The 12414-nt window shown below is 42.7% G+C and overlaps 1 protein-coding gene across 1 annotated transcript in view; it reads right to left on the bottom strand.

The window, feature by feature from the left end:
* Positions 1 to 3920: 3920 nt before the first annotated feature.
* The window catches only part of LOC117739238 (glutamate receptor ionotropic, kainate 5-like), a 47126-nt gene continuing 38632 nt past the window's right edge, over positions 3921 to 12414 (bottom strand). The window contains exons 17-21 of the mRNA XM_034545533.1: positions 11139 to 11267; positions 8579 to 8700; positions 6589 to 7298; positions 6148 to 6269; positions 3921 to 4030 (exon numbers count right to left, since the gene is read on the bottom strand). Of these exons, the coding sequence (XP_034401424.1) occupies positions 3921 to 4030; positions 6148 to 6269; positions 6589 to 7298; positions 8579 to 8700; positions 11139 to 11267 (1193 nt within the window). The remainder of the gene's footprint in view (positions 4031 to 6147; positions 6270 to 6588; positions 7299 to 8578; positions 8701 to 11138; positions 11268 to 12414) is intronic.

Here is a 12414-nt window from a genome sequence, read left to right as displayed (position 1 = left end):
TCCTCCTCCAGTTCGCCCGCTCAGCGTTTTCAGCAGAAACGGGAGTTGTTGTTTCCCACTGACTTCATCATCTTCATCATCGTCGTCGTCTGTTGAGGAAGATGATCCATAGGAATGAAAGCAGAACAAAGTCATGTCACACAATACAATAATGCACTCTTCTAAATATGACGAGTATTCACAGGAGAAATATATTACAACGTGCAGAGAAACTTCTCCCCATCAGTTTGATCAGCTCATATTTTAGAAGTTAATATGTTTAAATAGTTTGTTGTTACTCACAAGCTTCAGAAAATGTATCAAGTCTTATTTTCTCTCAACGAGGAAAATAAAACACATTAAAAGAATCATGAATGAATCTTTCTTCTTTTTAGGTACTCTCGTGTATTGTGAACAGGTTGAAATAATCTTCACCTGTTGAAAGGAAACCTTTCTATCTATCTTAATAACTTTATTATGTATTTAGTATTTATTAAACATCACTAAAACTCAGCAGTCTGATATTTGTATGTGTTTCTTAAAGCTGGTCGACGTGTTGACTCAACAACTCGATGGAGGGCCGAGTGTTGCAAACCAAAACAGCAACTCTATGCTAACCCCGATTCCATTCTCTGTGCTAAGCTAGGCTAACCACCTGTAGATTCCCTGTTATATGCTAGGCTAGGCTAACCACCTGTAGATTCCCTATTACATGCTAAGCTAGGCTAACCACATGTAGCTTCCCTGTTACATGCTAAGCTAACCACCTGGAGATTTACTGTTACATGCTAAGCTAGGCTAACCACCTGTAGATTTCCTGTTACATGCTAAGCTAGGCTAACCACCTGTAGACTCCTTCCGGTTAGAGTGTGGTTCGATTTCTTTTAGATCCTCATTAATTGAATCATGTGAATCAAAAACGTTTAAAGATCTGAAACCACAAGCTCTCTTTATGCATTTCTTATTATTGAATGATTGTTTTATTGGACTAATTCAGGGCTTCAAGTTTGTAGAAATAAATGAGTGAAATAAACAAAATCAGCTGATATTGATGGAACCACTGACCTTCACTCAGCGCTCTCGTGGGGTTCGTCTCCTGCCCTGCAGCGCCCTCTGCTGGTGGTTTGCTGGTGTTACATCACCTCCTTCAGGCAAACATGAACATAGACCTCTAAACTTTCTCTCTGGAGACAAATCTCCTGCTTCTGATCTTGAATGATTTGTTATGAAAAAAAATTAAAAGAAATCTGGTAAGAAAACAATAATAAATGAATAAAATAAAATACTGAAAGACGAAGAAACGTTAAAGAATAAACAGCTTGAGACGATGAACAAATGCTGCAACAAAACCGCCGCTGACCAGAAAAAAACAATGACAAAAAGCACTGAAAATTAAAAATTAAAAACATGCTGTAACAATAAAATGAATAAACCAACACACAAAAATAATTATTCCGAAATCACAAGCAAACATATATATGTATATAAAAATAAAAATAAAAAATATATATTATATATATAAATATAAATATATAAAAAATATACTACACTATATATATATATATATATAGTATATATATATATATATATATATGTATATATAGTGTAGTATATTTTTTTCTCTGAGATGGTTGGTGTCACATGACACGCCCATGTGGCTGCACAAGGTAAAGGTCATAGGTCGGGGGAAATAAAGCAAACCTTCACCAGCAGCAGTATTTTTGGTACATTGACTGTTTTTTTTATTCCAAACGTGTGTCTATATATTGAACATCAGAGGGCTGGTCCCCTACAGTCACCCCACACGTCAATATCAATAAGAATGATAACAAGAGAATCATCAGAATAATATCCATGAGCTGCTGGTACAAATCTGAGGGCGGAGCAGGAACAAGAGAGCCAAACAGCAACGTGACGACAACCGGAGTCACACACACACACACACACACACACACACACACATACACACACACACATATACACACACTTTACAGCAACATTCCTGTGCGTTTTACTCATTTTCTAAAAATGTTATATGCAAAGAACTTAATAAAAAAAAAGACCCAAAAAAAAAAAAAAAAAAATTAAGGCACTGATCCAAAAAAAAACTAGTTTCCATGAAATAAAAAAATAAACAACCTCCAGCAGTTTGTTTACGTTCGGCTCCTTTTTGTTCGCACCCTGCAGGCGACGGTGAAGCGAGGACGCGTAGAGACGTCAATACGCTCACGTCCTTATGAAACGTGGAGACGTCAATACGCTCACGTCCTTATGAAACGTAGAGACGTCAATACGTTCACGTCCTTATGAAACGTAGAGACGTCAATACGCTCACGTCCTTATGAAACGTGGAGACGTCAATACGTTCACGTCCTTATGAAACGTGGAGACGTCAATACGTTCACGTCCTTATGAAACGTAGAGACGTCAATACGTTCACGTCCTTATGAAACGTAGAGACGTCAATACGTTCACGTCCTTATGAAACGTGGAGACGTCAATACGTTCACGTCCTTATGAAACGTAGAGACGTCAATACGCTCACGTCCTTATGAAACGTGGAGACGTCAATACGTTCACGTCCTTATGAAACGTGGAGACGTCAATACGCTCACGTCCTTATGAAACGTAGAGACGTCAATACGTTCACGTCCTTATGAAACGTGGAGACGTCAATACGCTCACGTCCTTATGAAACGTAGAGACGTCAATACGTTCACGTCCTTATGAGACGTGGAGACGTCAATACGTTCACGTCCTTATGAAACGTGGAGACGTCAATACGTTCACGTCCTTATGAAACGTAGAGACGTCAATACGCTCACGTCCTTATGAAACGTAGAGACGTCAATACGTTCACGTCCTTATGAAACGTAGAGACGTCAATACGTTCACGTCCTTATGAAACGTAGAGACGTCAATACGTTCACGTCCTTATGAAACGTAGAGACGTCAATACGCTCACGTCCTTATGAAACGTAGAGACGTCAATACGCTCACGTCCTTATGAAACGTGGAGACGTCAATACGTTCACGTCCTTATGAAACGTGGAGACGTCAATACGCTCACGTCCTTATGAAACGTAGAGACGTCAATACGCTCACGTCCTTATGAAACGTGGAGACGTCAATACGTTCACGTCCTTATGAAACGTAGAGACGTCAATACGCTCACGTCCTTATGAGACGTGGAGACGTCAATACGCTCACTTCCTTATGAAACGTAGAGACGTCAATACGCTCACGTCCTTATGAAACGTAGAGACGTCAATACGTTCACGTCCTTATGAAACGTAGAGACGTCAATACGTTCACGTCCTTATGAAACGTAGAGACGTCAATACGCTCACGTCCTTATGAAACGTAGAGACGTCAATACGTTCACGTCCTTATGAAACGTAGAGACGTCAATACGTTCACGTCCTTATGAGACGTGGAGACGTCAATACGCTCACGTCCTCATGAAACGTAGAGACGTCAATACGTTCACGTCCTTATGAGACGTGGAGACGTCAATACGTTCACGTCCTTATGAAACGTAGAGACGTCAATACGTTCACGTCCTTATGAAACGTAGAGACGTCAATACGTTCACGTCCTTATGAAACGTAGAGACGTCAATACGTTCACGTCCTTATGAAACGTAGAGACGTCAATACGTTCACGTCCTTATGAGACGTGGAGACGTCAATACGCTCACGTCCTTATGAAACGTAGAGACGTCAATACGCTCACGTCCTTATGAGACGTAGAGACGTCAATACGTTCACGTCCTTATGAGACGTAGAGACGTCAATACGCTCACGTCCTTATGAAACGTAGAGACGTCAATACGCTCACGTCCTTATGAAACGTAGAGACGTCAATACGTTCACGTCCTTATGAAACGTAGAGACGTCAATACGCTCACGTCCTTATGAGACGTCAATACGCTCACGTCCTTATGAAACGTGGATCTCGTGGATCTTGTGGATCTCGTGGATCTCGGGGATCTTGTGGATCTCGGGGATCTTGTGGATCTTGTGGATCTCGTGGATCTCGTGGACTCTGACTTCTCGGCGTGGCGATCGAATCAACATGACATCAATTTCAAAAAGAGCAGAATGAATACACACATGTCGCTGCTGTCTTTTGTTGCCCTCCAGGTTTCCCTGTGTGTGTTTGAGTGGCGCTTTAATACTCACCGAAAATACACCCAGCTGTTCTGAGGGACTCTCTTCAGGGACTGTATGAAAAATATTAGATTTCTAAGAGCTATGGAAATGCTACATCTGGGTTAACCTCTAAAATACAAACAAAGATATTTCAAATGTTTTACTCCACTTTAAATCTGGAAATTGTCACAATAGCCACCAAATTGCATATCAGAGGAGAAATTATAATATACAATAATATACAACAATAAAATCTCCCTTCAATAAATTATTATTTAAGCTTTGAGAAAATAAGAGAAGGCTCTCACACAAACATCTAAAAAGACGACCCCCTCAGCCAAATAACCATTTTTCATACAGTCCCTTAATTTGGGGAATTAAAAAAACAAAACTCTTTTATGCAGAGCTCATTTGACTATTCTTTTAACTATTCTCACAACTTTTACTTTGAAAAGGAAGCAAAGCAGAAGATGCTTCCTTCCTTCTTTAAACTGTTCAATGAGTTTTTCAGATGGATATCTATCTCATATGAGTTGTGGTTAGCCTAGCTTAGCATAAAGACCGGAAGCAGGCTGAATGTGCCAAACCTTTTAAAAATACACCGCTAACACCGCCGAAGCTCAACGATAAAAATGTCGTATCATGTTTATCTGGAACCGCAGAAATAGAAATAGAAGTACAACTAACTTTGAGTAGTACAAAACAAATGTTTTACACCCGACAGCAAGGACATAAAGTGGAGCAATTTTCTGTAATCCGTGTAGAAATAAAGCATGGTGGAATTAGCAAGTTAGCTAGATAAGTCGCCACCTGTCCACTGGTAGCTAGCTAGCATGCTAATTCCTCAATGCTTATTTTTTGTAGTCAGTGTAGCAATACATCATGGTGGAATTAACAAGTTAGTTACAACTAGCTAGATGTACACTGGTAGTTAGCTAGCATTCTAATCCCACCATGCTTTTTGTTAGCTTATTTTTTGTAATCAGTGTAAAAATAAATCATAGTGGAATTAGCAAGTTAGCTAGATAACTAGCCATATATACACTGGTAGCTAGCATGCTAATTCCACATGCTAATTAGCTTTTTTTCCTGTAACCAGTGTAGCATTAAAATATGGTGGAATTAGCAAGTTAGCTAGATAACTAGCCATGTATACACTGGTAGCTAGCTATCATGCTAATTACATTATTTTCCTGTAACCAGTGTAGCATAAAGAAATTGTGGCATTAGCAAGTTAGCTCGATAACTAGTCAGATGTTTACTCGTAGCTAGCTAGCATACTAATGCCACCATGCTTTAATGCTACACTGGTGACCGAACATAGCTGTCACTCGCCGGTTGGTAGGGACAAGTTTTCCTAAGTTGTTAAAGTTACCTCGTGAAGTCTCTTCGCTTCTTGATGTTACGACTCTGCTCGTTTTAGTCGTGACTATAAAACGTCACCTCAGCGAGTCCGTAACTCGCCGTGAGTCGGTTTAGTTCAGAGACAAGTTCTTCCGTCCTGCTTCTATTTCATGTTTTTTGGCTTCTCTTCCAAGTCCCTTTTTATGGCATTCCGAATGTCAGAAACGTCTTTATGCTAAGCTAAGCTAACCACTCGCTCAATACTAAACGCAGAGAGATTGAATCCCATCTCAACATCTAATTCTTGAAAGAAAAGCTGAAATGGAGCTAAAAAGGTTCACGCCATAGTCCCTGATGCTAGTTTCTGATTGGACGGACTGTGACTCACACCCTTTCTTAGTCCCCGCCCCGTTAGCGCGGCTTCGTACACTTCAGGTGAGTATTGATGTGTCGGGTTCGGGGGTCACAGCACTGGTTGGTCAGTTTTCCAGACGTCTGCACAAACAGTTAAGAGCTGCATCCTCCAGATGATTGACAGATGACCGTGATAACTGTACAGCTGCTCTGCTACCGTGTGTGTGTGTGTGTGTGTGTGTGTGTGTACAGTAGGTCTCCTTCTATACAAACATCTAGTTCAGTATTCAAACGTAAGAGAAAGAGTCCTCCTCACTTGGCACGGAGCGCGATGATTGGCGGAGGGTTGGAGGACTGAATGCGGGGATGGGGGGCAACAAACGATTCCCCAGGACGGCGTCCGTCTGGCTGCCACTTCCTGTTTGTCCGTCTGCAGCCCTGCAATCCAAATGACGCTGAACACCTCACTTGGTTTAATCCACAGTGGAAAGTTCCATTTCTCCTCCCTGCGTACAGTCAGAGTGGTTCAATCCGTCCATCCCTGTGGAAAGCTCACTGGTACGATCCACTGGCTTTATTTTTATGAACAAACCCTGCAAATGGGTCATAATGGTTTCCTCCATCCACCCCTCCTGTTAGGGCAGTTTGGACTGATCAAGATGGGTCATTGGGGCCAAAAAGGTAGTTGAAAACCATGACCTTTGACCCCTCTGATGACGGCCCACACAGCGTCCCTCTGCTTCAGTGGTGCCCCAACAGTAAGTCCGTCGGCGGCCGCGGCGGCGTCTTCGGGGGAGGCAGTGGCCTCGGTGGCGGCGGCGGTTTGGTGTTGCCCAGCTGCGGACTCGACGGCCCCCCGCCCCCGTCGCTGTCGGCTCTGTCTGCTGGGATCGGAGGAGGCGGCGGTGGGAGGCGGGGCAGCGACATGGAGCCGTGGTGGTAGTGGAGGTGGTGGGGGTGGAGGTGGTGACCTCCGGGGGGAGGGATCCGGGAGCAGGAGGAGACGGAGGAGGAGGAGGACTGGGGCGGAGGCGGGGGAGGCGTGAGCGTGGCCGGCCTCAAGCTCTGGATCCGCCGGCACTCCTGGCAGATCCGCACGTGGCTGCAGCCCTGCAGGAAGCTGCGCAGCGGGGGGGGAGGAGCCACCAGGGCCGACACCGGAGGAGGCGCGCAGGTGGCGGTGTTGGCGCCCAGCGGGTCCTCCAGCAGCCTCTGTGGCCCCGGACCCAAATCAGGGAGCCCTCCCACACCCGTCAGCGGGCCGGCGCCGCTGTAGAGTTTCCCGTTGCTGAGGCGCATCTCGCGGACCAGGCGGAGGGGCCGCGGCGTGGCCAGAGCCAGGCGCGGCGGGTGGCGCAGGACTCCGCCCCCGGCGCTGCTCAGAGGACGGCGGCGCCGGGAGCGAGAACTCTTCTTACAGGAGACGGCGTTTCGAAACTCCGTCAGCATCTCCTGACAAACGGAAACCTGAGAGACCAAGAGAAACAGGATGTTTCATTTATTCCAATCATTAACATTTAAAAATATTAATATAACATTTTAAATGACTTTAAATAATACTGTTAATTATTAAAACATGCAGACACATAAAACAAGATTCTGATAAGCTCAGTTATTCGGCCTAAGCGACTTATATGAATGTTTTCCAAAACAATTTCCTGTTTTTTATCTTGTCTCAATTTGTCTTTAGTCTGTTTCCTAAAAATTAAAAAGAAATTCAAATAAATGATAACGAAGAGCAATGAAAGTCAGAAGCTGCCGAGGACGGACGAGAGGACACAGACAGGAAGAAGACAGACAGGAAGAAGACAGACAGGAGAAGACAGACAGGAAGAAGACAGACAGGAAGAAGACAGACAGGAGAAGACAGACAGGAGAAGACAGACAGGAAGAAGAAAGACAGGAGAAGACAGACAGGAAGAAGACAGACAGGAAGAAGACAGACAGGAAGAAGACAGACAGGAGAAGACAGACAGGAAGAAGACAGACAGGAAGAAGACAGACGGAGAAGACAGACAGGAGAAGACAGACAGGAAGAAGACAGACAGGAAGAAGACAGGCAGGAAGAAGACAGACAGGAAGAAGACAGACAGGAAGAAGACGGACAGGAAGAAGACGGACAGGAAGAAGACAGACGGGAGAAGACAGACAGGAGAAGACAGACAGGAGAAGACAGACAGGAAGAAGACAGACGGAGAAGACAGACGGGAGGAAGACAGACAGGAAGAAGACAGACAGGAAGAAGACGGACAGGAAGAAGACAGACAAGGAAGAAGACGGACAGGAAGAAGACGGACAGGAAGAAGACGGACAGGAGAAGACGGACAGGAAGAAGACAGACGGGAGAAGACAGACAGGAGAAGACAGACAGGAAGAAGACAGGAGAAGACAGACAGGAAGAAGACAGGAGAAGACAGACAGGAAGAAGACAGACAGGAAGAAGACAGACAGGAAGAAGACAGACAGGAGAAGACACACACAAACACACACACACATACACACACACAAACACACAAACACACGCACACACACACACACATACACACACACAAACACACAAACACACACACACACACACACACATACAAACACACAAACACGCACACACACACACACACACACACACACACACAAACATACACAGGCGGATGACCTACTGAGGTGTGTGAGCTGAGGTTGAGGCCGGGGGCGGGGCAGGAGGAGGAGGACGAGAGAGGAAGAGGAGGAGGGTGATGATGAAGTTTTACCTCGTCCGTCTCGGCGGAGCGTCGCGTCGACCACAGGAACTCCATGATGGCCACGAAGACGGCGATGATGAGGCCGCAGATCAGGACCACGAAGATCCCCCCGATGTTCTCCATGCCGAGACCTGGACCGAAGAAAAGGTATGATGAAGAGCGTTTGGTAAGTTATGATGAAGAGCGTTTCGTAAGTTATGATGAAGAGTGTTTGGTAAGTTATGATGAAGAGCGTTTGGTAAGTTATGATGAAGAGCGTTTGGTAAGTTATGATGAAGAGCGTTTGGTAAGTTATGATGAAGAGCGTTTGGTAAGGTATGATGAAGAGCGTTTGGTAAGTTATGATGAAGAGCGTTTGGTAAGTTATGATGAAGAGCGTTTGGTAAGTTATGATGAAGAGCGTTTGGTAAGTTATGATGAAGAGCGTTTGGTAAGGTATGATGAAGAGCGTTTGGTAAGTTATGATGAAGAGCGTTTGGTAAGTTATGATGAAGAGTGTTTGGTAAAGTTATGATGAAGAGCGTTTGGTAAGTTATGATGAAGAGCGTTTGGTAAGTTATGATGAAGAGCGTTTGGTAAAGTTATGATGAAGAGCGTTTGGTAAGTTATGATGAAGAGCGTTTGGTAAGTTATGATGAAGAGTGTTTCATAAAGTTATGATGAAGAGCGTTTGGTAAGTTATGATGAAGAGCGTTTGGTAAGTTATGATGAAGAGCGTTTGGTAAGTTATGATGAAGAGTGTTTGGTAAGTTATGATGAAGAGTGTTTGGTAAAGTTATGATGAAGAGCGTTTGGTAAGTTATGATGAAGAGTGTTTGGTAAAGTTATGATGAAGAGTGTTTCATAAAGTTATGATGAAGAGCGTTTGGTAAGTTATGATGAAGAGTGTTTGGTAAAGTTATGATGAAGAGTGTTTGGTAAAGTTATGATGAAGAGCGTTTGGTAAGTTATGATGAAGAGTGTTTGGTAAAGTTATGATGAAGAGTGTTTGGTAAGTTATGATGAAGAGCGTTTGGTAAGTTATGATGAAGAGTGTTTGGTAAAGTTATGATGAAGAGTGTTTGGTAAGTTATGATGAAGAGTGTTTGGTAAATAAAGTTATGATGAAGAGTGTTTGGTAAGTTATGATGAAGAGTGTTTGGTAAATAAAGTTATGATGAAGAGCGTTTGTTAAGTTATGATGAAGAGTGTTTGGTAAATAAAGTTATGATGAAGAGTGTTTGGTAAGTTATGATGAAGAGTGTTTCATAAAGTTATGATGAAGAGTGTTTCATAAAGTTATGATGAAGAGTGTTTGGTAAGTTATGATGAAGAGTGTTTCATAAAGTTATGATGAAGAGTGTTTCATAAAGTTATGATGAAGAGTGTTTCATAAAGTTATGATGAAGAGCGTTTGACGATTAGTCTGCAGTTTGTCTTATTTCGAAAGTTCGTCAGATCAATAATAACTTTGATTATCTCATCTTAAAGTCAATGGATGGAAAATAAATCAACAACCATTCTGTGCCTCAGTTAATACTTTCAGTGGTTTCTCAAACAGACGACTTGAGCTGCTTTTCTCTGTTTGTGAATGAATTGTTTTGGCGGTTCTCCGTTTGTACCTACGAATATGAATGCGGTTTAATTTGAATAAATCCCATGAAATCTAATTTAATTTTCTCCACATAATCCCAAACGAGGAAATATGAACTTGTTTTAACCTAAACGCCAGAGATAGAAAGACAGAGAGACAGAGAGACAAAGAGACAAAGAGACAAAGATACAAAGATACAGAGACACAGACACAGATAGAAAGAGAGACACAGACAAAGAGACAGAGACACACAAAGAAAGAGAGACAACGATACAGAGAGACAGAGACAAAGAGACAGAAAGACAGAGACAGATAGACAAAAGAGACAGAGAGACAGAGACAAAGAGACAGAAAGACAGAGACAGATAGACAAAAGAGACAGAGAGACAGAAAGATAGAAAGACAAAGATACAGAAAGACAAAGAGAGACAGAGACAGAGAGACAGAGACAAAGAGACAGAAAGACAGAGACAGATAGACAAAAGAGACAGAGAGACAGAAAGATAGAAAGACAAAGATACAGAAAGACAAAGAGAGACAGAGACAGAGAGACAAAAAGACAGAAAGATAAAGAGACACAGACAAAGATACAGAGAGACAGAAAGAAAGAGAGACAACGATACAGAGAGACAGAGACAAAGTGACAGAGAGACAATGAGAGAGACAATGAGAGAGACAAAGAGAGAGACAGAGAGACAATGAGAGAGACAATGAGAGAGACAGAGAGACAGAGAGACAATGAGAGAGACAATGAGAGAGACAATGAGAGAGACAAAGAGAGAGACAGAGAGACAATGAGAGAGACAATGAGAGAGACAATGAGAGAGACAAAGAGAGAGACAGAGATACAAAGAGACGTCTCATTCCGGGGCTTCTAAAGTACTGAAAGCAATACCGATAACTCCGGACTGCATCAATACTACTTTAGAACCAGTTCCCGGTTCTCTACATGCAGGAAGTCAAAGACACGGTGAAGGTCTGAGCCGTGACACCCACCTTTGGCTCGGTGGTCCTCTTCTTTGAGACACTGCCCCCCCTCCCACCAGTGCCGCTTCAGGATCTCCAGCCGGTTGCTCTCCTGCAGCTGCAAGATGCCCAGAGTGATCTCGTCTCTGTACGGAGACCCTGAGGACAGACAAGAGTCTCCATCACTAAGTCGGTCCGGCACATTGAGCTCCGGCCTATTGAGGAATAAACATGGCACAATTCTAACAGGATTAAAACATATATGCATCTCTCCTCGTTGACTACCATTCATATTTTTCCCACGGGGTCCATTGACAAAGGTGTAAAGAAGCAGCCCTGAAGTCCGGAAGAGGATTCAGCTCTGTGGTTTCTTTTCCCTGTCAATCATCCTCCCATCCATCTTCCTTCTTGTTCCATTAAAAAAGAGACTAAAACGTTCACGATGACAGACAGCAGGAAGTAGGCGGGTGTTTTTCGAGCTAAAAGATAATTCAAATCTTTGACATAATCATGACACTTTCACCGGTTGGACATTTTCATATTTTAGAGATACTGAATAATTCATTGGCCTGACTTCCTTCTCTTTACGTTTAAACTCCCTCTGAAGCCAATTACCCCAAAGAACGATGATCTTCAGGTAATGTTTCTTTTCCAATTCACTTTCTACCGAGCCACCGGTGCCTTCTCCAGAAGGATATCATTATTATTATTATTATTATTATTATTATTATTATTATTATTATTATCACTCCAACGCTGTGTTTCATTTAGATTTGGTGCCAGTAGCTTTGTGTCTCATAGATGTCTTTCTTATCTATGCAGCATGACGTCCACCTGAAGTTCTTCTTCTAACCATCATCATAATATCAAAGTTCACTTGAAACGTGTTTGGTAACTGAAAAATCTACCTGCTATTTTGAGTTCCACTGATATGGAACCTCAGATAAATGTAAACAGGTGAACAGGACTTTATGGCTGAATAAAGTACACCCCGTGACTCACTCTCAACCAATCAGAATGCTTGATTTCATCTACCCGTATTATAATAGACATTCGTAACTAAAGTAACGTAACGGCTCATTAAGCTTGTTAGTTTCTCTGGTGCTGTTTCACGAGGTATGTTGAAGTGTTGAATCAAAGTCACATATATGAATTTAACACCAACTACTTGGACGTTTCTTCTGATTGGACGATATTCGTCGGTTCCTCCAATAACTGTTACATAACTGGTTTAAACCTTGTGGTTTGGGTACTTTTCAGGACGGAATAGGATTGTGTTTTGAGTGAAAAGGACTACTTTGTGAAG

This window comes from Cyclopterus lumpus, chromosome 11 (genome assembly GCF_009769545.1).
Source record: "Cyclopterus lumpus isolate fCycLum1 chromosome 11, fCycLum1.pri, whole genome shotgun sequence".
Classification (NCBI taxonomy): domain Eukaryota; kingdom Metazoa; phylum Chordata; class Actinopteri; order Perciformes; family Cyclopteridae; genus Cyclopterus; species Cyclopterus lumpus.
Note: the sequence above shows the minus strand (reverse complement) of the source record. Positions and strands in the feature narration are given on the sequence as shown.